The following is a 27,767-nucleotide window of genomic DNA, read 5'->3' on the forward strand; positions in this document are numbered from 1 at the left end:
CTCCCTTGTCCTAGGCCACAACTAGGCGCATAGCTGTCAAGCGCCCCTTATTTGGCGGGACAGTCCCTTATCCCAGCGCTGTGTCCCGCTGCTGTCCCTTATTGATGATGTCCCTTCAATTTCCCGGGTTTCAAAGGAAGCAGCTCCTCTCCCTCCCTCCCTGCCAGCCAGGGAGGAGGGAGGCTCCAACTGTGTAGCTTGGCTGCGTTGCTCACCCAATAAGAAGTCTAAGAACGACTGGGGGGTGGAGCTTGCATGCCTTGTGCCGATCAAATCAGCCGCGTTGCCTGGGGACTCGCCTTTGCTCAGCGCTTCCCAGCGGAGAGGTGACGGTGGTTTCCCTTGCTGCATCCCCTTTGCTGGGTTGCTGCGCTGTGGGAACCACCGCTTGAGGCTTCGTTTGGCTGCTGGTTGACTAAAATCCCTTATTTTGGCTGCTGGCCCCGTATTTTCAAATCTGTAAGTTGACAGCTATGGGTAGGCGCAATCCACAGGCGAATATGCAACATTCCCCACCCCGCCTTACAAGGGGAGACCAGATCCCAGGAATTTGAGGAGGGGACAGGCGGGAGGGGGAAGCAGCTAGAATAAGCGCCTTAAAACTCCCCGATTCCCCCAGAAAAGCTTTCGAAAAACACCACACGCTGGGGGCGAAGGCCGCTTTTGAAATCCACATGTCCTTTTAATGCCAGATACACCGAATTTCCCCCCTAAGGTATTGTTTACAAAGGTAGCCGTGTTTTACCTCTTGCAGGCAGGAAGGGGAGTTTGGGGGGGTAGAGACATAGTGCTTTCCAAAATATTATTTCTCCGAATTTTCGGCAACTTGTGGCCCGAAGACGCCGCGTGGGAAAAATCCGAACTTGCAAAGTCTCCCCCCTGCCTTCGCTCGTTGTAAATCGCCTCTTTGCCAAATCGAATCGACAGACGTGCACACACACACACACACACACACACACACACGGGGTTTTGTTTGAAGGCAGGCGCCCCAGCCTTTCACGAAAGCCTGACTGCGACTGCCCCGCTGTGCAAAGCTGAAGATCACTTTCTAACAGTGGGGCGCACGAACTCAACACGGCGCACTCCCTTAAGAGGCAGACGAGAGAGATGGAGGGAAGAGGAAAAGACGAGAGAAAGGAGGTTTTTCACTGGGACACTGGCTCAGAGGTCAGCCCATCGACGGCTCTGCGCTACTCGCACTCGGCACTCCCGGAGGGATTCCGGGGTTTAAAAACCCTTAGAAGCTTGCAGAGCCAAAGGCTCAGCCTGGCGTGGCTGCACTCCCGGCGCCCGTAACAACTGGGAGTCAGGAACCGAACAGGTCTCCCACATCCCTGACCTGAGAAGAGGCCTTCCCCGTTCTCAGGAGGGGGACGCCTCTTCTATGAACGACGGCACCCTCCCAACCTCACTGGGAATGGCGATTCGCCGAGCCTCCCTCTTACGTTTCCGCGTTTTCCGGCTCCCACCGTTCCTGACCGCTTTTGCAACAGCTGCAGGCGGCTGCCAGTTCTATCCTGGTTTGGGATTTAAGCGGCTTTCCCCCGCCGCTCTCAGGACAGAATGCCTCTTCCAGACAAATGATCTTGCAAGCGATGAATTATTATTATTATTTTTGCAAGGAGGCATTGCTAGACCGCATCTGCCACCCTTGCGTGGCGATTTCGGTAGGGAGGCATCGTTATTTCTGGGCAAAAGCATCCCAGACACACTGGAGGGGGATAAATTTAAGAGCACCGGGTAATCGTGCCTCTGCGTTTGTCGCTTTTTAAAATCACGGGCACCAGTCTCTTCCCGCATGCTCACAAGTGCTGGTTTCGCCCCAGAGCAAAACAGACGGGGGGGGGGGGGAGTGGTGGGGGGAGGAAAAACAAGAGCAGGCACCTGGCAAGTGCCCCCCACAAAGGACTGAAACAACCTCATTCCTGTCTTTTGGAAAAACAGGCCCCAAAATATACATGTTATATTTACTCTCCGGGCTCCAAGGAAGGAACAGAATTGGTCCAGAGGTTCACCTGCACCCAAATAACATCCGATAACATTCACACTCAGATATTTAATAAAGGATCTTTTGAGAGTCCCCCCCGCAACCTCTGAATATCTTTTTTTTTTTTTTGACACATCGCCCCACTCCCTCCCTGTCCCCCCCACCCCGAGATGACGGCCCGAGGTCCCATGCAGGCCAGTTTAGTGGTTCTCCACCCCAAAGCACAGTCTCTTGTTCCGTGGTCCTGTTTTCTACCGTATCCTGGTGAAGAGGTTAAGGACCGACACGGACTCCTGAAAGAAAGGAGAAGGGATGGTGAGCGGGTGCGTCGCGGTCCCTCTGTGACTCGTTGCCAAGGGCTTGGGACAAGAGGCTGCTCGTTGAGGGACAGAGGGAAATAAAAAAAAGTTGACCCCACTTTGGAGAGACGCTATCAACCAGTGGCCAGCCAAAAGCTCCGACACGTTCCGCATTTGCAAGAGCTCAGCCAGGGCCACAGATGTCATAACCAGAGGAGCCTCTGCGAGACGAAATAATGTGCCGATTGTGAATACACTGGTACCTCGGGTTAAATACAAGATGGGTGACACCTGGCTTGAGAGCAGTACATGTGAAAAGGATCTAGGAGTCTTGGTTGACCACAAACTTGACATGAGCCAACAGTGTGACGCGGCAGCTAAAAAAGCCAATGCAATTCTGGGCTGCATCAATAGGAGTATAGCATCTAGATCAAGGGAAGTAATAGTGCCACTGTATTCTGCTCTGGTCAGACCTCACCTGGAGTACTGTGTCCAGTTCTGGGCACCGCAGTTCAAGAAGGACACTGACAAACTAGAACGTGTCCAGAGGAGGGCAACCAAAATGGTCAAAGGCCTGATGCCTTATGAGGAACAGCTAAGGGAGCTGGGCATGTTTAGCCTGGAGAAGAGGAGGTTAAGGGGGGATATGATAGCCATGTTCAAATATATGAAGGGATGTCACATGGAGGAGGGAGAAAGGTTGTTTTCTGCTGCTCCAGAGAAGCGGACACGGAGCAATGGATCCAAACTACAAGAAAGAAGATTCCACCTAAACATTAGGAAGAACTTCCTGACAGTAAGAGCTGTTTGACAGTGGAATTTGCTGCCAAGGAGTGTGGTGGAGTCTCCTTCTTTGGAGGTCTTTAAGCAGAGGCTTGACAACCATATGTCAGGAGTGCTCTGGTGGTGTTTCCTGCTTGGCAGGGGGTTGGACTCGATGGCCCTTGTGGTCTATTCCAACTCTATGATTCTAAGTACTTAATTTGTTCCAGAGGTCCGCTCTTAACCTGAAACTGTTCTTAACCTGAAGCACCACTTTAGCTAATGGGGCCTCCCGCTGCCGCCGCCACGCGATTTCTGTTCTCATCCTGAAGCAAAGTTCTTAACCCAAGGTGCTATTTCAGGATTAGCGGAGTCTGTAACCTGAAGCGTCTGTAACCCGAGGTACCACTGTACTGGCAAGAAATGTAAGTTCCGATGAGACAATAAGAGGAATAATGGTAGGGTATACGACTAAAAAGCTTTTGCAGACGGCCTTGTGATTACTGCGGAAGAGTTGAAGATCTGCCATGCCAAAGGTTTTGGAAGGGATCCGGTAAATTGGGCCAGGTAGCCTCGTCTCTCGAGACAAGACAGGTGACAACATTTCAGAATCACGAGGGATGGAATCTTACAGGGGGACCCTGGCTGCAGTCTGGCTGCGGTTACTCGTAACCCACAACCCGCTCACCCGCCTCCTCGCCCTTTTCTCCCTTACCTTGGTGGAGCGGGTTTTGCTGAAGACGTTCCAAAACCTCAGCGTCTCGTCCCCGGCGCCTGTCACAATGGCCTCTCCGTCGGGTGACATTGCCTGCAGAAGGGAAGGAGGAGAAGAAGAAGAGTTTGGGTTTGATATCCCGCTTTATCACTACCCGAAGGAGTCTCAAAGCGGCTCACATTCTCCTTTCCCTTCCTCCCCCACAACAAACACTCTGGGAGGTGAGTGGGGCTGAGAGACTTCAGAGAAGTGTGACTGGCCCAACGTCACCCAGCAGCTGCAGGTGGAGGAGCAGAGACTCGAACCCGGTTCCCCAGATTACGAGTCTATCGCTCTTAACCACTGGAGGGGGGTGGACGGCCGTGGCTCAGTGGCAGAACATGTTGTGGAAATCAGGCTCTCCCCATTCAAGCCCATGAGGACTATCACCTTAATTTTAGATTTAGGGGGACGCACCCCCCCTCGCCTGAAACCCCGGAGAGCCATTGCCAGCCAGGGCAGACAATTCGGGGACAGGTGGGCACAATGGTCTGATTCTGTATAAAGCTTTTCTGCAGAGATGCATACCCCTAAATATTTTGTGAATCTAAGCTTGGCCTCATTGAGGGGCAGTATTTCAATATGAACAGGAAAATGAGAGTACCCCTCAACATTTTTCAAAGAAAAAAAGCACTATATACCTATTAAATTCTCTGTATTGCAATTTAAACTCCCTTAATATATCAATGATTTCCCTTCTTCTCTTTCCATGGTTCATTTTGCATTAGGTCCAGTCGCGGCCGACTCTGGGGTTGCGGCGCTCATCTCTCTTTATTGGCCGAGGGAGCCGGGGCCAGCAGGACTAAGCCGCTTCTGGCGAACCAGAGCAGCGCACGGAAACGCCGTTTACCTTCCCGCTGGAAGGTATTTCTCTGCTTGCACTGGTGTGCTTTCAAACTGCTAGGTTGGCAAGAGCAGGGACCGAGCAACGGGAGCTCACTCCGTCATTGCGGGGATTCGAACCGCCGACCTTCTGATCAGCAAGCCCTAGGCTCTGTGGTTTAACCCACAGTTTACCCTGTGCTTAATTAGTTTTGGTAGTTTAACTTTGTCCCCACTTGGGGTTTCTTGAAATGCTCAGAAGAAATCTGATTGGTTCTTACGAACACTCTGTACAAAATTATTCTGTGAATAAAACGGCCTGGGCCTAGGGGTGGAGGCACACAGAGATTATTCTACGCACCCTTCCCAGAGTCTTGCTGGTTCAAGCCTCTGTGTGTATTCTTATCAATCCGAGCTCAATCCTTCCTTTGCTTTGGAAAGCCTCAAATCCCTGGCAGGGAATGTTTCTGGGAAGGAGGGCGGTTGCTGCAAAGGATGGACCCCCCCCCCAAAAAAAGCTACCCAGTCTGCCTCAGATTTTGGAGCTGCTTTTGCATTCAGAATACCCCAGAACGAAGGAAAAGGAAAACAGCGAACAACGACACACGCATAGGCAAAAAGGCTTCCACAGAGAGGGGTTTATTTTTGGAGGGCCAGTTACTCACCAGGTAGAGGACTCTGTAAGAATGCCCGGTTAGCTTTGCGACTTGAGTCAAGGACGGGTATTTCCAGACGAGAATTTGGTTCTGAGAGTATCCGTGAGTGCTCACCTAGAGAAAAAAAAAAAGAGAGAGAGAGAGAGAGAGAGAGAGAGAGAGAGAGAGAGAGATGAGTATGTGGACTTAAAAATGGAAAGCGTAATGCCTTTGGGTCAACAACTCCTCAAAAGATTCCATCAACGGCGTCTCTGGAAATTTTTACACATCACCTGGGAAGACAGGCAAACTAATGCCAGTGTACTGGAAGAAGCAAAGATCGCCAGTGTCGAAGCGATGATTCTTCAACATCAACTTCGTTCATCAGCATTGAGAAGCATTGTTATCACTGTGACCATCTGACTTAGGCTATGCACTGTCATACATTTTAAGCATACAGTGGTGCCCCGCAAGACGAATGCCTCGCAAGACGGAAAACCCGCTAGACAAAAGGGTTTTCCGTTTTGGAGGTGCTTCGCAGGACGAATTTCTCTATGGGCTTGCTTCGCAAGACGAAAATGTCTTGCGATTCCTGGGGGTTTTTTCCCGCTCCCCACCCCCTTTTTCTAAGGCACTAAGCTGCTAATAGCCTTTTAGCAGCTAATCCGCTAATCCCTTAAGCCTTTAATAGCCGCTAAACCGCTAATAGCGCTAATCCGCTAATGGGCTTGCTTCGCAAGACGAAAAAACCGCTAGACGAAGAGACTCACAGAACGGATTCTTTTCGTCTTGCGAGGCACCACTGTATATACTGTGCTGAAGGTTTGTAATGTCTGGCTACTGAAACACATTTTGAATTAATGTTGAAGCTCCTGGCAACTCTCCAGTTAACCTGTCTATCACTTGAATATTGACTATTTTCTGTGTTAATTTACAGCCAAATATGCATTCCCTATTTATAAACTAGCAACTGGTTGAAGTGATCATTTTGTAAACCTCATGGCAATGTTGTTTTTCTGCATAGAGTATAGCATAGGAAGCTTGTACGCTGCAATTGGAAATAATTCCCTTGCTTTTCACACCTTGGTGACTTATTTATATGGGGCTGAATGTTATATTCATGATGGGCCTAGTTCTCTTCGAAGCATTGCTGACAATAAAGGCTTTTTATTTTATAGTTTTCAAAAAAATAAAAATCAACTTCGTTGGACTGGTCATGTTGCGTACTTAATTCGTTCCGGAGGTCCGTTCTTAACCTGAAACTGTTCTTAACTTGAAGCACCACTTTAGCTAATGGGGCCTCCTGCTGCCGCCACGCCGCTGGAGCACGATTTCTGTTCTTATCCTGAAGCAAAGTTCTTAACCTGAAGCACTATTTCTGGGTTAGCGGAGCCTGTAACCTGAAGCGTATGTAACCTGAAGTGTATGTAACCTGAGGTACCACCGTACTCTATTCCGAACTTGAAAAGGGAAAGCGTAATGCTGGTGGTCAGCAAAAGAGGTTTAAAGACTCTCTCAAGGCAAAACTTTAAAAATGTAGCATGAACACTGACAACTGGGAAACACTGGCCTGCGAATGCTCCAGTTGGAGAACAGCCTTGACCAAAGGTGTTGTGGGCTTCGAAGACACTCGAACTCAGGACGCAAGGGAGAAACGTGCTACGAGGAAGGCACGCTTGGCAAACCCTCACTGGGCTCAACTCCCGCCCGGAAACCAATGTCCGCATTGCGGAAGGACGTGGAGATCCAGAATTGGCCTCCACAGTCCCTTACGGACTCCCTGTGAAAACCCTGTTTTGGAAGACAATCTTACTTGGCTACGAGGGATCGCAGAAGAAGAAAAGAAGACAGAGAAAGAGAGAGAGAGAGAGAGAGAGAGAGAGAGAGAGAGAGAGAGAGAGAGAAGGAAGGAGTATCACCAGGCAAACATCGTGATGTTGGAAAGCAAAGAGGAGGAACAAGCTATATCGGGCCGTGGCGAGGAAGCAGAGGCAGTTTTACCCCTGCAACGGAAGGGGCCGGGGCATCCCTATAGCAGCCTGCAACCTGTGCAAGTTTCTAGGGGGACGCAGGTGGCGCTGTGGGTTAAACCACAGAGCCTAGGACTCGCCGATCAGAAGGTTGGCGGTTCGAATCCCCGCAATGACAGGGTGAGCTCCCTTTGCTCGGTCCCTGCTCCTGCCTACCTAGCAGTTCGACAGCACGTCAAAGTGCAACTAGATAAATAGGTACCGCTCCGGCGGGAAGGTAAACGGCATTTCCGTGCGCTGCTCTGGTTCGCCAGAAGCGGCTTAGTCCTGCTGGCCACATAACCCGGAAGCTGTACGCCGGCTCCCTCAGCCAGTAAAGCGAGATGAGCGCCGCAATCCCAGAGTCGGCCACAACTGGACCTAATGGTCAGGGGTCCCTTTACCTTTAAGTTACTAGGAAAATAAAGTGCCAGCCCTCCAGGAGACAGGCAGCCGAAGGATAGGGGGAGGCACACAGGAGACGAGGACTCCCTTACCAGCTCGTTGGCGTGCTTGGACCAGGCGAGGTTGCAGACTTGCGACCCGGTGTCAATGCACTGCAGAGGCTGTCCGGTCAGCGTGTTCCAGAAACGTATACAGCGGTCTGCTGTCCCGCCGCCGGAAGCCAGGAGCCCGTGCTGGTGTGGGGACCAGGCAATCGCCTTGACGGCCGCCAGGTGCTCTGTGTACTGCTGGACGGGGCTGAGGCTGGAGTGGTTCCACACAAGGAGCTGCGAGGGAGGGAGAGGGATCTGTCACCGGCAGCCCCGTTTTTCGGGCAGGGGACGCCAGAGCTACAGAGTTTTGTCTGAGACCTTATCTGCCTGCGGACTTCCTCGCCAGAGTGGTGCATGCTCTGGTTATCCCCCCCTTGGACTACTGCCATGCGCTCTACGTGGGGCTACCTTTGAAGGTGACCCGGAAACTATAACTAATCCAGAATGCGGCAGCCAGACTGGGGACTGGGAGCGGTGGCCGAGACTATATAACACCGGTCTTGAAAGACCTACATTGGCTCCCAGGACGTTTTCGAGCACAATTCAAAGTGTTGGTGCTGACCTTGAAAGCCCTAAATGGCCCTGTATCCCTGAAGGAGTGTCTCCACCTCCATCGTTCAGCCTGGACACTGAGGTCCATCTCCGAGGGCCTTCTGGCGGTTCCCTCACTGCGAGAAGTGAGGTTACAGGGAACCAGGCAGAGGGCCTTCTCGGTGGTGGCGCCCGCCCTGTGGAACACCCTCCCAGCAAATGTCAAGGGAATAAACTACTATCTGACTTTTAGGAGACATCTGAAGGCAGCCCTGTTTAGGGAAGCTTTTAATGTTTAACAGACTATTGTATTTTAATATTCTGTTGGAAGCCGCCCAGAGTGGCTGGGGAAACCCAGCCAGATGGGCAGGGTATAAATATCATCACCATCATCATCATCAACTATTACCCTTGCTGGTACCTTTCCCGGGAAAATCAGAGGCTCACTATGTCAGGTTTCTATTGGAAGACCGGACAAACGCTAGAACATTAGCAGTGGTGAAGTTTTTATTGGTGGTTGCAAGAACCAATGATCCTTATCTTTAAGTCTGAACAAAATGCTTGTTTAACCTGGAGGTAGGCTGTCTGAATAGTGCATTGCTTTGTAATGATTTGTTAGGTCTCTGGACCGTACTAAAGATTGATTGATTATTATTGTTGCTCTGCTAAATATACATTGGGATCCGCTCTGGATCAATACTGAATAGAATTCCACGGCAACTGTACCTTGTACCTACGGGACCGACCCACGGAGGACCTTAAGGTCCATATAGAGCAACACCCTGGTGGTCCCGGGCCCTAAGGAAGTCAGATTATCCTCAACCAGAGCCAGGGCCTTTTCAACACTGGTCCTGGCCTGGTGGAACGCTCTGCCTCATGAGACCAGGGCCCTGCGGGATCTGATTTCTTCCTGCAGGGCCTGTAAGACAGAGTTGTTCCACCTGGCCTTTGTCTTAGAATCAGTTTGATTCCCTCCCCCTCTTTCTTTTCCCTTTCTCCTCCTATGAAGAGATTGCACCCTAATTGTTTTAATGTATCTTAATCTTTTAAATTGTATTTTAATCAGCTTGTTTTTATTATTGGTTGTTAGCCGCCCTGAGCCTGGTCTTGGCTGGGGAGGGCGGGGTATAAGTAAAAATTATTATTATTATTATTATTATTATTATTATTATTATTATTATTATTAGATAAATAATAGTAATAATATTTATCCAATATTTATCCAAAAATAATTATTATTATTATCCCAAAAACATTAGTTTTCACAATATTATAAACAAACAAACAAACAAGACAAACAAACATAAATCATAGCCTTTTGAAAATTACAGTTATTAACTTTGTTAAGTGACTTCCTCACTTCCCCTGGGTTGAATTTCATTGCATGTCCTTCGAACGGTTTTCCAAATCCCAATTTTTATGAAATTTAACTTAAAACATTAACATCCTTAGATCTTCACCTTATGGAATTAAAACATATTAATTCAGCACTTAACATAAATAAAATCCTAAGCCCATTAGGTACCTGCAAGCTGTTTTCAGTTAGTTTAACTTAACAAATTTAACTAAACCATCATTAAATTTATTCCACTCTTCCTGATACGCCTCCCTCCTTCTGGTCGCGGACTCTTCTGGTCAGGTCGGCTAGCTTCGAAAATTCCATCATCTTATTATTATTACTATTATTACCTTGTTGTCGTTCCCGCCGGATGCGAGGAGCTGGTGGTCTGTTGACCACTTGAGCCCGCAGACCTCCTGCCTGTGGCCTTGGAGGCGGCGCTCAGACTGAAGGGGGGGTGTCCGGATATCTCTCTGCAGGATCATCCGGTCCCGGCTGCCGGAAGAGAGTTGGTCCGCGTTCCACGCCAGGGCACCTGGAGCATTGATGATAATAATAATAATAATAAATAATATTGGCAGCTAAAAAAGCCAATGCAATTCTGGGCTGCATCAATAGGAGTATAGCATCTAGATCAAGGGAAGTAATAGTGCCACTGTATTCTGCTCTGGTCAGACCTCACCTGGAGTACTGTGTCCAGTTCTGGGCACCACAGTTCAAGAAGGACACTGACAAACTGGAACGTGTCCAGAGGAGGGCAACCAAAATGGTCAAAGGCCTGGAAACGATGCCTTATGAGGAACGGCTAAGGGAGCTGGGCATGTTTAGCCTGGAGAAGAGGAGGTTAAGGGGTGATATGATAGCCATGTTCAAGTATATAAAAGGATGTCACCTAGAGGAGGGAGAAAGGTTGTTTTCTGCTGCTCCAGAGAAGCGGACACGGAGCAATGGATCCAAACTACAAAAAAGAAGATTCCACCTAAACATTAGGAAGAACTTCCTGACAGTAAGAGCTGTTTGACAGTGGAATTTGCTGCCAAGGAGTGTGGCGGAGTCTCCTTCTTTGGAGGTCTTTAAGCAGAGGCTTGACAACCAGATGTCAGGAGTGCTCTGATGGTGTTTCCTGCTTGGCAGGGGGTTGGACTCGATGGCCCTTGTGGTCTCTTCCAACTCTAGGATTCTATGAGATGGTTTTTCCGGAGGATTTCCTTACCTACTCTGGCTGTGTGCCCTTCCAGCATGGAGAGCTTCTTGCCGGCCCCGGCATCCCAGATCTGTACAAAGCCCTTGTGGGTCCCGACCGCCACCAAGTTGCCCTAATCGGGGAGAAGGGATGCATCATCATCATCATCATCATCATCATCATCAATCTTTATTACGGTCCAGAGACCCAACAAATCCTTACAAAGCAATGCACAATTCATACAGCCTACCTCCAGGTGAAACAAGCATTTTGTTCAGAATATAGGGATCATTTGCTCTTGCAACCACCGATAAAAACTTTGCCACTGCTAATGTTCTAGCATTTCTCCGGTCTTCCAATAGGAACCTGACATAGTGAGTCTCTGATTTTCCCGGGAAAGGTACCAGCAAGGGTAGTATCAGTTCAGCCCTGGCTTGCTCATATTTTGCACAGTGCAACAAAATATGTTTTATGGAGTCGATGTCTTGAGCACACGAGCCAAGTCTGTCCTGGTAGGGAACTCCTCTCAACACTGCAGAAGGAACGACGTTTAGTCTGGCTTTGGTGAAAAGCCTTCGATAGTTTGGTACTGTCAGGTTTTTAATGTAAGATGTTAACATGCCCATATTGTACTCCTTCTGCCAGCGGACTACAGACTGCGTGTGATCGAGATCGCAAGTCACTGTGTGCATTATCCCATAATCTTTGCTTTAACGTTTTTAGGGCACCTTCATAACCCAGGTAGTACAGTTGGGGGGGTGACAGACCAATAGAGGTGGCTTTTTTAGCCATGGTTTTCTGCCATTTGCTGACAAACTCCTCATTGGTCTGCTGTTGGTACAAACCCATCTCTAGATCAAACCCTGAAATCCTGAGCCAATGATTTAGGGCAGCCCACCACGCTTTAGTTGAGATTGGGCATTCGCCAGCTTCTAACAGAAGTACGGAGTTGGGGACGCAGTTGGGTACCTGCAGCACAGATCGTAGAAATTTTGCCTGAAAGCCATCTAGCTTTGGCAGGTCCCCATTATGCCAGACATTTGCAGCGTACAGGAGTTGGGAAACGGGCTTGGGAAACCTCCGAGAACCAGATGGAAAGGCTTAGAAGGCCACATTCAGCCCCGGGACAAAGGGTCCCCCCCCCCCAGCCTCACCATCACAGCCCTGCCCACCATTCGCAACCGCTGCGCTTCAGTGGAAACCCGATGGTGTACTGACCCGCTCTGACCACCCAACGGAGGTGACGGAATCGCCTTCCACGGAGAGGTCGCACAGCCGGGTCACCTTGGGAGAAGGAGAGGAGACGGGGAAAAAAGATTGAGAAAAGGAGAAGGCCCTGGGAGGGAAAGGAAGAGAGGCCGTCGACGTTGTAGACCTCCCATAAGCAGCCTTGTCCCCAGCAAGGAAGCATAAGACGGTAATAATAACAACAAGAGTTTCATTATACATAAGAGCCTGCCTGCTGGGTCAGGGCAATGGCCCACCAACTGCTAAAGGTAAAGGTAAAGGGACCCCTGACCATTAGGTCCAGTCGTGGCCGACTCTGGGGTTGCGGCGCTCATCTCGCTTTACTGGCCGAGGGAGCCGGCGTACAGCTTCCGGATCATGAGGCCAGCATGACAAAGCCGCTTCTGGCGAACCAGAGCAGCGCACGGAAACGCCGTTTGCCTTCCCGCCGGAGTGGTACCTATTTATCTACTTGCACTTTGAGGTGCTTTCGAGCTGCTAGGGTGGCAGGAGCAGGGACCGAGCAACGGGAGCTCACCCCGTCATTGCAGGGATTTGAACCGCCGACCTTCCGATCGGCAAGTCCTAGGCTCTGTGGTTTAACCCACAGCGCCACCCGCGTCTCCACCAACTGTTAGAAATGCCTTTTTTATTTATTTTGGAAAATTAAAGAGGGGAAGAACACTTTTGTGCCTAAGCAGGTTTGATTAAAATATATATACAGTGGAAACTCAGTTTTTGAGCGTCTCAGAAGCTGAATGTTTCCATTTTCGAATGCTGAAAACCCAGAATTGCTTCTGTTTTCGAACGTGCCCCAGAAGTCGAACGACTCCCAAGGCGCCTTTCTCGATTTCTCCACTGGAAGCTTCTGGCCGCCCATTGCGCCTCGGCTGTCGGACGTTTTGGAAGTCGAACGGTCTTCCGGAACGGATTACGTTCGACGACCGAGATTCCACCGTGTATATACGGTACATATTTTGTGACGTACAAGTGGCTTGAGATACCTATGAGGACTTTACCTGGCTGGTACAGGCACTCCACAGGTAAACACAGGTTCCGAGGCCGACGCTGAGAACGTTAAGGGACGACCAGTCGACCAGGTTTAGGTAGAAGTCGTCCTGAAGTTCCGGAGCATCCAATACTTTGAATGGGATCTTGGAGATTTTCCTCGTGGGCTTCCGAGGAGACCGTAGCAGCTTTTGACTGTTTCGGCCGCGTGGGAAATTGGGGAAGAGGAAGAAGAAGAAGGAGGTGTGAAGAGGGAGGAAGAATCATTATTCCCTCCAGACAGGGTGGATTTGATTTTTTCCCCCATAAATTTTTATTGGTTTTTCATTAAACATACATATGTACATATACTATACATATAAATTACATATTTATCTTAGGCTCCACCGAGCCTCGGACTCCCCTCCATTCCTTTGATAAGTATCAAATAAATTCTAGTATCTCGTATTTTATTTATTTTACTTGTCTGCCACACACTGTTAGAGTTATTCTAACCCTACCAGTGTCTTTAAAGATTTACAATTATTTCTTATATACATCAAGCATTTACTCCAGTTTTCTTCTGTTCGTCCTGGTCTCTTAGTTTCCCTGTTATTCTGGCCAGTTCTGCATAATTCATCATTTTAACCCGCCAATCCATTATATTAGGTATTACATCCGTTTTCCAATTCTGGGCTAGCATAGTTGTTGCTGCCGTCGTGGCGTATAGAAAAAAGTTTTTATCTTTCTTTTTTTTAAATTTTCCTTACCCATCAATCCCAGTAGAAAAGCTGTGGGCTTTTTTGGGAAAGTGTATTTAATTTTTTTTTAAGTTCGTTGTACAGTGGTGCCCCGCAAGACGAATGCCTCGCAAGACGGAAAACCCGCAAGACGAAAGGGTTTTCTGTCTGCAGAGGCGCTTCGCAAGACGAATTTCCCTATGGGCTTGCTTCGCAAGACGAAAAATGACGAAAAAAATCGATTTTTTTTTTTTTGCTCCAAAACCCCTTATTCTGAATCGCTAAGCTGCTAAAAGCATTTTAGCAGCAAAACCGCTAATCCCCCCCACCCAAAAAGCCGTTTTTAGCCCTTTTTTAGCCAATAGCGCTAATAGCGCTACTCTGTCAATGGGCTTGCTTCGCAAGACGAAAAAACCGCAAGACGAAAAGACTCCCGGAACGGATTCTTTTCGTCTTGCAAGGCACCACTGTATATTAATTCCCAAAAGCCCTTCACTTTACTACAGGTCCAGGGTGGATTTGATTTAAATCAAATCAGCTTAAATCATTTTCTCTTTCAAACCGGGCGGCTGCAGTGTCGGTGGTTTGGCTATATATACCGCTAAGCCACAGCAGGGTGTCTTCCCAAATTCCCGGCCAAGAAGGGGCTTATATGGCCCAGAATAGCTCCTAGGAAACCTCAATAGGAAAGGGAACCTACTTAAGGACTCTATACGGGCTCTTGGGTACCCCATTAAGGGAAAAGGAGCAGTATTTTTCTTATAGCACCACCTCCGCAGGAAAACCGTCACCCTGTATCGCTGTGTTTCCTAAAACACTTTGCTAAAAAGGGAGCACAAACCTTTTGTTGCTGACGGGCGAGAGCGAATAGGGGGAGACCTCGTTGCCGTCGTCCGGGCTGGAGCGTTTCGTGGTGAGGGAGTACTGGACGGGCGAGAAGGCAGCACACACATTAAACCCAACATAAAGCTCAAACTGTTCTAAAGAAATGAAAAATCCATATTATTAAACAGGCAGCGCTAAGGCACCGCACCCACAGAAGGGAACCACAGATTATTAAATTGCAAAACCCTGACGGAAAAGGAATTTGTTTTCTTCTTTTTGGCCTGGCGCCTATGAAGATATGATGGCAGCCATGGCGTGCCTCCCCAAGGATGGCTTTCTGCAAAGTAGGGAGCCACCACTGAGAAGGCCCTGTTGATACACTACGCACCTCCATCAAACAGCCCATGAAGGGCCTTGAGTGATGAACAAAGGGTTCAACAACAACAACAACAACAACAACAACAACAACAACACCAGTCTTGAAAGATCTGCATTGGCTACCGGTACGTTTCCGAGCACAATTCAAAGTGTTGGCGCTGACCTTGAAAGCCCTAAACTGTATCCCTGAAGGAGCGTCTCCACCCCCATCGTCCAGCCCGGACACCGGGGTCCATCTCCCTCCTTGCAAGAAGCGAGGTTACAGGGAACCAGGCAGAGGGCCTTCTCGGTGGTGGCGCCTGCCCCGTGGAACGCCCCCCCCATCAGATGTCAAGGAAATAAGCAACTAGCTGACTTTTAGAAGACATCTGAAGGCAGCTCTGTTTAGGGAAGCTTTTAATGACTGATGTTTTGATGTATTTTTAATCTTTTGTTGGAAGCCGCCCAGAGTGGCTGGGGAAACCCACCCAGATGGGCAGGGCATAAATTATTATTATTATTATTATTATTATTAATGCCCCACCCATCTGACTGGGTTTCCCCCGCCACTCTGGGCGGCTCCCAACAGAATATTAAAAGCGCAATAAAACATCTGACATTAAAAGCTTCCCTAAACAGGGCTGCCTTCAGATGTCTTCTAAAAGCCAGGCAGTTGTTTATTTCCTTGTCATCTGAAGGGAGGGCGCCACCACCGAGAAGGCCCAGTTAAGTAGGCACAGGCAGTCCTCGGATTCTGGGACTTCACAGATCAAAACCGGTGCCTTGAACTGAGCCCAGAAACCAACCAGAACCTAATAATACTTTTACCGTAGAACTGTAGAGTTGAAAAGGAACTAAAGGTTAATCTGGTACAAACCCTCCCAGATGTTATGGGGCATCAACTCCCATCATACAGCAGAGACACAGGCTCCCCGCTCCTGCCTAAAGCACTGGTCTCCAAACTGTTGGCTTTTCGCAGTGTAGTAACGCTGCAGAGAGCTTGCTGGGGAGACCATGCATTAGAAAAAGAAGGGACTCAAAAATAACTTAAACAAGGTTTTAATAAGAAAAACAAAAACTCCCTATACACTAAATATATCTACAAACAAACACGACCCAACCAGCAACCCATCCCCAGGGTAAATGGCAGAGCTAGGTGCTGCTCCTTATATACTGCAGCCAATTCCCAACACAGCTTAATCAATGCAACTCAGCAGAACCTGCTATGCTTCACAGCTGCAAGGCTGGATCTCTGGCCCTTGCTCTGGCCCCTTAAAGGTATACACATTGGGTGAAACAATGATGAACCTTTAGATTTAAAGAAACAGTTGAACACAAACGGGCATTTTTCCTCTACCCTCCTCATCCCTCTTTCCTTTTGGGTCTGAAGGAATGGGTTCCCCAAAACTGACTGTGAAGGCAGTTTGAAACTGCACCAAAATGCCTATTTTTCCTTAGCTAAAATCCATTAACTTGAGCTCTGAGACAATGTACAAACAAAAACCCGGCTGCGCTCAGAGCCCTCTCCTTTATCAGTTTGTGACGGCAGGGATGGCCTTGACTGTACCAGTAGAACAGAGAAGACACGTCCGTGCCTTATCTTATGTGCTGACCACAAAAGACGCACAGACCTAAGTCCGGGAACAAGGCCTAAAGCTCGTTCTCGGAAATGACACCTCTTCCTCCAAGATAAAGAGTAGGAAGAGGAATTCCCTTTTATGGTTAAGAATACCAGAGCAGTAATAATGATAATAATTTATTATTTGTACCCCGCCCATCTGGCTGGGTTTCCCCAGCCACTCTGGGCGGCTTCCACAGAAACCAAAAATACACTAAAATATCACACATTAAAAACTTCCCTGAACAGGGCTGCCTTAAGATGTCTTCTGAATGTCAGGTAGTTGTTTATCGCTTTGACATCTGATGGGGGCGCTGAGAGGCAGGGGGGAACTGCAGAGGAGTGGGGTCCCAAAGTTGTAAATTTTATTACGTATTTTGTGGGTTTTATATTGCTTTTTTATGTTGTGAACCGCCCTGAAATCTATGGGTAGCTTCTGAAAGTTATGTAGTTCTTTATCTCTTTGACATCTGACGGGAGGGCGTTCCACAGGGTGGGCGCCACCACCGAGAAGGCGCTCTGCCTGGTTCCCTGTAGCTTTGCTTCTCGCAATGAGGGAACCGCCAGAAGGCCCTTCGGAGATGGACCTCAGTGTCCGGGCAGAACGATGGGGGTGGAGACGCTCCTTCAGGTATACTGGGCCGAGGCCATTTAGGGCTTTGAAGGTCAACAGCAGCACTTTGAATTGTGCTCGGAAACGTACTGGGAGCCAATGTAGGTCTTTCAAGACCGGTGTTTTGTGGTCTCGGTGGCTGCTCCCAGTCACCAGTCTGGCTGCCGCATTCTGGAATACTTGTAGTTTCCGGGTCACCTTCAAAGGTAGCCCCACGTAGAGCGCATTGCAGTAGTCCAAGCAGGAGATAACCAGAGCATGCACCACTCTGGCCAGACAGTCTGTGGGCAGGGAGGGTCTCATCCTGTGTACCAGATGGAGCTGCCCTGGACACAGAACTGACCTACGCCTCCATTGACAGCTGTGAGTCCAAAATGACCCCCAGGCTGCGCACCTGGTCCTTCGGGGGCACAGTCACCCCATTCAGGACCAGGGAGTCCTCCACACCTGCCCGCTCCCTGTCCCCCCAGTCACCATATGTGATGTCAACCTGCGTACATAGGCTGACGTGGATGGATTTATATCGGAAGGAGGGAGAGGGTGCCTGGAGGATATATACACTGCATGAAACTTGTCATTTCTTTGGACTTGCTGTGGACTTGATCACGGAAGTGCCTTCTGCTATCCGGGGAGCAGAAGAAACTCTTGGAATCAACCTCGGTGTCATTTGACTTCCTTCCTCCTGTCCCGGAGCAACGCAGACCCAATCCGTGAACTCCAATAAGGCTACAGGTCATGTCCGGAGGCGTACACTGGTCTGCCTGGGAGTATTTTCGACCGAAGGGTGAGCCCCTTGAGAGTCAGCGGGCGAAATGAAGAAAACAAATACCGTGAAAAGGCTCTTTTTTTCCGGCGTGGAGGGCTGGAGCCTCCTGTCTTCCGTCTGGGGGTCTTGCACCTTCTCGATCCCGGCCCCCAAGAGCTCGTTCTTTAGCAAGGCTGAGTACGCAAGGCCATCTGCGGGGTTGAGAGAAGCGGAGTCCTTGAAGCCAAGCCTCGTTTAAAATAAAAATAAAAACACCAACGCAAGGCCTTTTCCTTGCTTAAAAGAGCCTTTTTAAAGCACTATAATCTGGACACAAGGGTATACGTTTACATGACAAAAGCATTTACCTAATGCAAAGAATCAGGGTGAATAAAAATCAATGATTTTTTAAAAAAATAATAAGAAGAATAATTGGATTTTCTTTCTTTAAATCGGATTTTTTAAAAAAAATTAAATCAGATTTTTTTTTATTTGAATCGGATTTTTAAAATAAAATGCTTCTGGAGGAAAAATCTTTCTGAAAAATTTCTATTTAAGTTCCATTGTAGTCCAACAATCAAAGAGGGGTGATAATCTCATTCCTCATGTCTTTATAAAGAGGGCAAGCCAGAAGGGCATGCGCCACCGATTCGGGACTGCCGTCTCCGCAGGGAAAGAAGAGTTTTTCGTGTGGGATCTGTTGGAATCGAGTCCAGCCGAGGGCAAGACATTCAGTCTTGCGAGGGTAAAAGCGCATCTATATTTTGGAATTGCTAGGTTATGCAGAGAGGGTGCCGGAGAGTCGAAACGGGAAGGTGGAAAACAGTTACAACCATAGCAAACCGGAGTACCGAGTCAATGAGGAGAGGCAGAATAAAGATAGTCTTTTGCAGGGTGGGTGAACCAAGAAGGACTCTTTATAGAGACTAAGAAATCTATTATGGGATAACCTCCTGCAATGACAAGGGACTGCAGCGTGTGAAAACTAAACCAAAACAACATGGCAGTTACCGTATTTTTTGCTCTATAAGACTCACTTTCTCCCTCCTAAAAAGTAAGGGGAAATGTGTGTGCGTCTTATGGAGCGAATGCAGGCTGCGCAGCTATCCCAGAAGCCAGAACAGCAAGAGGGAATGCTGCTTTCGCTGCGCAGCAATCCCTCTTGCTGTTCTGGCTTCTGAGATTCAGAATATTTTTTTCTTGTTTTCCTCCTCCAAAAACTGGGTGCGTCTTACGGTCTGGTGCGTCTTATAGAGCGAAAAATACGGTATTTTGCTTTGAGGGACCCTCCTCTTTTCGCTGAACGGAAATAAACCTTGCAGTCTATCCAAACACAGAACACAGGCGCATAATAATAATAATAAATAATAATAATAATAATTTTTAAGAGGCAGGTGTTCAGCTCTACCTTTGCCGTTGTCTGAAGTTGCGTCCTTTGCTTTCCTGTTTTGACTCGGGGACTTTTCGTTTTCCTGCGAAGCGTAGAAAAAGAGCGCTTGTCTGATGGTGCAAATCATTTTTCTGGGGTTGTGGTGCTCATCTCGCTTTACCGGCCAAGGGAGCCGGTGGACGGCTTCCGGGTCATGTGGCCAGCAGGACTGAGCCGCTTCTGGTGAACCAGAGCAGCGCACGGAAACGCCGTTTACCTTCCCGCTGGAGCGGTACCTATTGATCTACTTGCACTTTGAGGTGCTTTCGAACTGCTAGGTTGGCAGGAGCAGGGACCAAGCAACGGGAGCTCACCCCATGGCAGGGATTCGAACCACCGACCTTCTGATCAGCAAGCCCTAGGCTCTGTGGTTTAACCCACAGCGCCACTCAGATCCCTCACTATTAATATCAAAAGGTAAAGGGACCCCTGACCGTTAGGTCCAGTCATGGCTGACTCTGGGGTTGCAGCACTCATCTCACTTTACTGGCCGAGGGAGCCGGTGTACATCTTCCGCGTCATGTGGCCAGCAGGACTAAGCCGCTTCTGGCGAACCAGAGCAGCGCACGGAAACGCCGTTTACCTTCCCGCTGGAGTGGTACCTATTTATCTACTTGCACTTGATGTGCTTTCGAATTGCTAGGTGGGCAGGAGCAGGGACCGAGCAACGGGAGCTCACCCCGTCATTGCGGGGATTTGAACCATCGACCTTCTGATTGGCAAGCCCTAGGCTCTGTGGTTTAACCCACAGCGCCACCCACATCCCTAATCAATCAATATACCGTACTATAAAATAAATACGATAGTATCTGGAACGGATTAAGTTTGAGAACCAAGGTATCACTGTAAAAAAAAGAAACACCAAAAAACCAGCCAAGGGTGCTCTCTTGTGATGCTCACGTTTATCCTGTGAAAACTGATGCTCCAATTTGCCCCGGCTCGGGATGGGATGAATCTGTCGCCATGCTTGCTAGGAGACGACACGGGGGAATTTGAAGGCGTCAGGGTCCTCCTCATGTCGGCAACCTGCAATTTGTGGGCGGAGGGGCGAGAAATCAGGCAACAGAGAAACACGCCCCCGTCATCAGAAGAGAGGCCGACGTCGTTTTATAGAATCATAGAGTTGGAAGAGACCACAAGGGCCATCGAGTCCAACCCCCTGCCAAGCAGGAAACACCATCAGAGCACTCCTGACATATGGTTGTCAAGCCTCTGCTTAAACACCTCCAAAGAAGGAGACTCCACCACACTCCCTGGCAGCAAATTCCACTGTCGAACAGCTCTTCCTGTCAGGAAGTTCTTCCTAATGTTTAGGGGGAATCTTCTTTCTTGTAGTTTGGATCCATTGCTCCGTGTCCGCTTCTCTGGAGCAGCAGAAAACAACCTTTCTCCCTCCTCTAGTTTCAACTTGGAACGGAGTTTCTTAAACTTTTAGATTTACTCCTTTTTCTAACCCAACCCTGCCTTCTGAGAAATGAGAAACTTGAAGGCACAGTTCTTCTCCTTTTTCTCCATTCTGTCCTCATTACAGCCCAGGGTGGATAAAAATCAAAGGTTATTTTCACACACAAAAATTAAAAATTGGATTTTTTTGTTTTAAATCGATTTCCCCCCCCAAATCAGATTTTTTTCTAAAGATTTTCTATTTAAGTTACATTACAGTCCAAAGGCTATTCATCAGGAAATAAGGTTTTGTTTGTTTTATACACCCTGCTTATCCACCGTTAAGCAGGGTAGATAAAATTCAATGATTTTAAAAACAGAAGACAGGTTTTTAAAAAATTGAATCGGAATTTTAAAATTTAAATCGGATTTTAAAATAAAATGCTTTTGGAGGAATAATCTTTCTAAAGATTCTCTATTTAAGTTACATTACAGTCCAAAGGCTATTCATCAGGAAATAAGGTTTTGTTTGTTTTAAGTTTTTCATGTTTGCTAAAAGTCAGATTATGTTGTTGTTTTTTTAATTGTTTAACCACATCAGTTAACAAACATGGATACATATGCCATAACGTTATTGTTTTAGTTAAATAAATAGTTTGATTTGTTATTAAGGAAATGATTACTTTTCTGCTTTCAATAAAGCACAGCGGGAAAAGTTCAGAGCTCAGAGACACCGCATTTCCAGTCAGGCAAAAACTGGTCCAGAGTTTTTGTAGGAAGACTTCTAGGGCAGGTATAGGCAAACTCGGCCCTCCAGATGTTTTGGGACTACAACTCCCATCATCCCTAGCTAACAGGACCAGTGGTCAGGGATGATGGGATTTGTAGTCCCAAAACATCTGGAGGGCCGCGTTTGCTTATGCCTGTTCTAGGGCAACACCATAAGGTAAGATAAGATATGATAAGCATACCATGTTGTGGTTATTGCCATTATGCCAATTTAGGAACTGAATGGACTTTATCTCCTGACCATCCATTGGACTTTGATTTCTCAGGACGTGTTCTGTTTGCATAAGATGTGTTGGTCTATGGAAGTACCGTATTTTTTGCTCTATAAGACTCACTTTTTCCCTCCTAAAAAGTAAGGGGAAATGTGTGTGCGTCTTATGGAGCGAATGCAGGCTGCACAGCTATCCCAGAAGCCAGAATAGCAAGAGGGATTGCTGCTTTCACTGCACAGCGATCCCTCTTGCTGTTCTGGCTTCTGGGATTCAGAATATTTTTTTTCTTGTTTTCTTGCGTCTTGTGGTCTGGTGCGTCTTATAGAGCGAAAAATACGGTACACACTGCGAGATATTATATGTTGAATTGTGTTTGAAACAGAAATTACATAGCCCCAAAACAGCCTGTTAGGTTGTGTGTGTTGCTACCAGGATTGCATTTTACATAACCTACGGTTTAGTATTTTGAATTCTGGTGCTGGAGGAGACTCTTGAGAGTCCCATGGACTGCAAGAAGGTCCAACCTCTCCATTCGGAAGGAAATCAGCCCTGAGTGCTCACTGGAAGGACAGATCCTGAAGCTGAGGCTCCAAGACTTTGGCCACCTCAGGAGAAGAGAAGACTCCCTGGAAAAGACCCTGATGTTGGGAAAGATAGAGGGCGCAAGGAGAAGGGGACGACAGAGGACAAGATGGTTAGACAGTGTTCACGAAGCTACAAACATGAGTCTGACCAAACTGCGGGAGGCAGTGGAAGACAGGAGGGCCTGGCGTGCTCTGGTCCAGGGGGACACCAAGAGGCGGACACGACTAAACGACTAAAGAACAACAACACGGTTTAGTAGTGTTTTGCAAGACTTACACAAGGCATCATGTTTTCATTCTGGATGTTGATTTGGCGGAGAAGGCGTCTTTCGTAGTCTTGATCCATGGTGGAAGCGGTCAAGGGGCGCGGGGGGGAGGAGAGAAGGGGAGCCAAGTGCCTTATAACAGCCTCACGCCCTGATGTTCATGGAGAGCAGGGGGTCCAGGGTGTGCTGGGGGGGAGACGAAAAAGGAAGGAGCACATTAAGGCAGCAGTTTGGGACCTCCAGGGGTCATCCAGTCCAACCCCCCTTGAAATGCAGAAATCTCAGCTAAAGCATCCATGACAGATGGCCATCCAACCTCTGCTTAAAAACCTCCAAGGAAGGAGAGTCCATAACCTCCCAAGGGAGACCTAGGATTGTGGAGTCAGAAGGGAACCCTTAGATCATCCAGTCCAACCCTCTGCAAATGCAGGAATATACACTTTCCCATTTGGGTATTGAACCTGCAACCTTGACACCATAAGCACCATTTTCTTAACTATGCTCTAGTACACTAAATGGCAAAGGCTCTCCTGTCTCATCACCATAATTTATTATTTTTACCCCACCCATCTGACTGGGTTTCCCCAGCCACTCTGGGCGGCCCCCGACAGAATATTAAAAACACGATAAAACATCAAACACTTAAAACGTCCCTAAAGAGGGCTGCCTTCAGATGCCTTCCAAAAGTCAGATAGTTGTTTATTTCCTTGACATCTGACGGGAGGGCGGGCGCCACCACGGAGAAGGCCCAGTTAAGTAAGCAGAGGCAGTCATCAGATTCTGGCACTTCACAGATCAAAACCAGCACCTTGAACTGAGCCCAGAATCTAACCAGAACCTAATAATACTTTTATCATAGAACTGTAGAGTTGAAAGGGAAGTGAGATTACAGGGAACCAGGCGGAGGGCCTTTTTGGTGGTGGCGCCCGCCCCGTGGAATGCCCTCCATTCAGATGTCAAGGAAATGTCATGGGGGGGGGGCGTTGCATAGGGCAGGCGCCACCACCGAGAAGGCCCTCTGCCTGCTTCCCTGTAACCTCGCTTCTCGCAGGGAGGGAACCGCCAGAAGGCCCTCGGAGATGGACCCCGGTCTCCGGGCTGTACGATGGGGGTGGAGACGCTCCTTCGTGGATACTGGGCCGTTTAGGGCTTTAAAGGTCAGCACCAACACTTTGATTTGTGCTCAGAAACGTCCTAGGAGCCAATGTAGGTCTTTCAGGACCGGTGTTATATGGTCTCGGCGGCCACTCCCAGTCCCCAGTCTGGCTGCCGCATTCTGGATTAGTTGCAGTTTCCGGGTCACCTTCAAAGGCAGCCCCACGGAGAGAGCATTGCAGTAGTCCAAGCAGGCAGGAGTCTCTACTGGAGGGGCCAGTGATGGAAAATGGGACCTTTTTGCAGGCAAACCTCTGCTTCCCCAGCAACCACGGCTGTGAACACACATTTTCGAAAGCGAGGAGGGCTCCCCGTAGCAGAAAAAAACTCCAGCAATAAAAAAATTGAAGCACTCCTTAAGGGACACTACAAACCCACAAGTCGGAATGGAACGGGAATATATGGGAGCGCCACCTAAGAAACTACGGTCATTCCCATAGAAATGAAGCAAGTTTCTAGTCCACAAGGTCCTGAACAAAGGGGCCGATTTAAACAGAAAGCAGCTTTAGACAGTGGAGCCCCACTGGTCCACCAAGCTAACTAGTTTCTACACAGAAGCTCTCTATAATTTTTGGGCTTAGGGGTATCTTCCCAGCCCTAATTGGAGAGGGTTGGAGTAGGACTAGGAACTGGGGAGGCCCGGGTTCAAATTCCCCACTTAGCCATGAAGCTCAGGAGGTGAACCTGGGCTGTCTGGCTACAGAGAGGGTAGCTGTGTGGGTTAAATGGGGGGGGGGGAACCTTGAAGAACTCAAAAGATGGGATATCAAAGCAATAAAAACAAAGAAAGAAACAGCCTCACATTTCGGCACCTTGTTACTGGAAATAAAGATTCTTTTAAAGGTGGCCAACTCCCAAGAGACTGCGATCTACTCACAGAGTTAAAAACTGGCAGGGATCTACCCCATTTTGGGGGGTTCGGGTCTAAGGTGTTGAGCTTTTTTTAGGGAGGAGGAAAGCCCCGTTTTTGGGGTACAGGGCTAAAATGTTGAGCTTTCTTGGGGATCCAGTGATCTACCTGTTGGACGTGCCTGGTCTAAAGAAAGAATAAATCATAAAAGTCAGAAAATAGAGGAGGTGGTGGCTTGTCTCAGCCTCCACTAAAGCCATACCCTGAGAGAATTTGCCTGGACTGGGGCTGGGGAATTACGGGATCCTATCCTCTGTAGCGGGACACGGGTGACACTGTGGGTTAAACCACAGAGCCTAGGGCTTGCCGATCAGAAGGTCGGCGGTTCGAATCCCTGCAATGACGGGGTGAGCTCCCGTTGCTCGGTCCCTGCTCCTGCCAACCTAGCAGTTCGAAAGCACGTCAAAGCGCAAGTAGATAAATAGGTACCGCTCTGGCGGGAAGGAAAACGGCGTTTCCATGCGCTGCTCTGGTTCGCCAGAAGCGGCTTAGTCATGCTGGCTGCATGACCCGGAAGCTGTACGCCGGCTCCCTCGGCCAGTAAAGCGAGATGAGTGCCGCAACCCCAGAGTCGGCCACGACTGGACCTAATGGTCAGGGGTCCCTTTACCTTTATCCTTTGTAGCAGGGATACTTTGAACCCAATGAATGGCACGGGGGGGGGGCGCTTTAAATGGGCTATGGGCAGGGAAATAAATGGCCAGGGGGCAGCAGCACCCCACTCTCAACTTCCAAACTGGGCCCTCCAACAGCTGCTATCCGCTGTACATAACCTCCCATTGAATCAAAGTACAGAACCCCAACAATTCCCCCTTTCGCGTGGAGGGGGGACGACACACACAGATCAGACCCTCGCCACGAAAGAAATGGGGGTTCGCTGGTCTATAGATGGGGGGGGAATTAATAGGAAGGTGGGGGACCTCCAACCTCCCTATTAAGTCACCCCCAAAATGAAACACCTGCCTGCTGCAATAAAGTCTCCCCCCCCAGCTCTTCCACTTTTATGTTAAAGTAAAGTAAGCCCCCCCCCACTTTGCTAATGCAACTGGGTGACCCACCTGCCTACCTCAATGAACAGCCCCCCCAAATATTCCAATTACCTTAAAGCACAAACTTCGCGCCCCCCCCCCATAGTTACAGGGGAGGAAAATGGATAACAGGTCAAAGGAGATACGAGTCCCTCTTTTAACGGAGAGAAATAAAATTGGGGAGTGGGCACCCCCCCTGAAAAATAAACCCACCCACTAAATTCCCAATTAGGTCCAGTCTCCCACCAAAGAGCGACTGCGATAACAGAACCCCCACTCCCCTTAAACGAAGCCCCATATGAAAGGGGTGCAATGTTTTCCTGGCCCCCCCATGTCATCCGTTCACCCAAGTGTGCCCCCCCCCAACTCTAGCCTGCCTCCCCCCCCCCCCCCGGTACAAAAGATACCTCAATGGTACTCCTCTCAATTGCTTTAAAGCAAGGCTCACCCCCCCATTAATAGCCAGATGAAAGGGAGGGGAGGGGAGGGGGAGGACACTATTGCCCCCCCCTGCTGCCCCATCTCTCCAGGAAGCCCCCCCCCCCCCCCGCAATAACAGACCTCTTCTCCCATTGCATTCAATCACAGGCTCTCAATCCCTGGTTTGGGAAATTTGAGTGGTCTTCAAATCTGCCCCCCTCCCAAAAAAAATACCCAGACCTTCACCTCACCCACTCAACTCCACCCCACCCTTCCCATGACAGAAAAGGCAGGGAGGGGCCCTTCAATCGACACCCCCCCCCATTTCCTTCTCATCCACTCATCTAATTAGTTCCTCCCCCATCGCTCTCCGGAAGACACCTCCACATTATTATTATTAATAATAAAATTCATTACAGCCCCCCCCCAAATTAAAGCACAGGTTCAGCCTCCCCAATTTGTTACAGCTCCCCCCAACCCGGCACCCCAAATAAAGCACAGGCTCACACTCTGCAACCCTGCTATGAGAAACCGGGGGGGGGGGGGGGGGAGACACACTGACATCTTCCAACCCCCCCACTCCAATCAACCTTCTCCTCACCCCATTAGAAACCCCCCCAGAAAAACACACAAGAGGGGACACCCCCAATAACACAGCAACCCCCCCCGTATTAAATCATACCCCCAAACCAAACGGGGGGGGAGAGAATAAATGGAAATTCCCACCCCCCACTCCACCTCTGCAACCCCCCCAAAAAATAACACCCTCCCCACTGATTTAAAGCTCCCCCCCCCCCAATTACAGGAAAGTGGGTTTTGTGGGACTGCCTTGTAATTTTGTAATTCACTCCCCCCCTCCGTATTAAAGCACACCCCAAACCCTGCAGCTGGAAATGGGGTGGGGGGGAATAAATGGAAATTCCCACCCGCTTCTCCACCTCTGCAACCCCCCCCCCAAAATAACACCCCTCTCCACTGATTTAAAGCACCCCCCCCCCCATTACAGGAAAGCATTGAAGGAGAGGGGGGCTGCTTTGTAATTCACCCCCCCCACTCTCTTCCCTCTGAAGCTTCTCACCCCATAGACCACCCCCCCATTGAAAAACAAGGTTCCCTCCATGGGGGGGGCGCACCCCCATAACCAATTGCATTAAAAATAAGCTCTTTTCTCTCCCCCCCCTTCCCTTTCTGTTGCTGAAAATTATGGGGGGGTTTTCCTCTTCCCAACCCCCCCTGAAAGTGGGGGGGAGGGGGAAAGGGGGGGCTGGGAGGCCATTCATTGAACCCGCCCCCCCCCCAAGTTCTCACCTGCCTTCATCCAGAGCCTTCCAATATGGCGTCGGTCTTGCTCTCTTCTGCCCTCGGCCCCGCCCACTCCTGACGCGGGGCCACGCCCACCGCCCCGCCCACCGCGTCTCTCTCTCTATCGCTCTCTGCGAGCCCGACGCGCGGGGCATCACGGGAAACCGGAGCGCCGCGTCACTTTCCTCCCCGCCCCCCCGCCCCCGCGCTCTCCGATTGGCCCCGTTCGAATCAATACAAAAAAGAAAGAGCCAAGCGCTGCGGAGGGAAGGAGGGGCGGGGCGCGGAGGTGACGGGAGAAGAGCGCGTCGCCGTTGCCCCTGGCAACCCGCGGCCTAGCTGCGCCCAGCCGAGCCTGC

The 27,767-nt window shown here is 49.2% G+C and overlaps 1 protein-coding gene across 2 annotated transcripts; it reads right to left on the reverse strand.

Moving 5' to 3' along the window:
- Nucleotides 1–658: 658 nt before the first annotated feature.
- On the reverse strand, nucleotides 659–27,686 carry FZR1 (fizzy and cell division cycle 20 related 1). 2 transcript variants are annotated; one of them, XM_083421700.1, is made up of 14 exons: nucleotides 27,415–27,686; nucleotides 22,605–22,779; nucleotides 20,260–20,385; nucleotides 19,339–19,402; nucleotides 18,015–18,142; nucleotides 14,614–14,696; nucleotides 13,065–13,248; nucleotides 12,037–12,102; nucleotides 10,849–10,951; nucleotides 9,986–10,170; nucleotides 7,766–7,999; nucleotides 5,290–5,394; nucleotides 3,764–3,856; nucleotides 659–2,280 (listed from the first exon to the last, which is right to left on the reverse strand). In XM_083421700.1, exons 2-14 carry the CDS (start codon nucleotides 22,671–22,673, stop codon nucleotides 2,239–2,241), a joined length of 1,482 nt encoding a protein of 493 aa, XP_083277826.1. In that variant the 5' UTR covers nucleotides 22,674–22,779; nucleotides 27,415–27,686; the 3' UTR covers nucleotides 659–2,238. The 2 variants fall into 2 exon arrangements, with proteins under 2 accessions (XP_083277826.1, XP_083277827.1); XM_083421701.1 differs by having other exon boundaries at nucleotides 27,419–27,497.
- Nucleotides 27,687–27,767: the final 81 nt, after the last annotated feature.

Source organism: Podarcis tiliguerta, assembly GCF_965153285.1.
Source record: "Podarcis tiliguerta genome assembly, chromosome: 18".
Classification (NCBI taxonomy): Eukaryota; Metazoa; Chordata; class Lepidosauria; order Squamata; family Lacertidae; genus Podarcis; species Podarcis tiliguerta.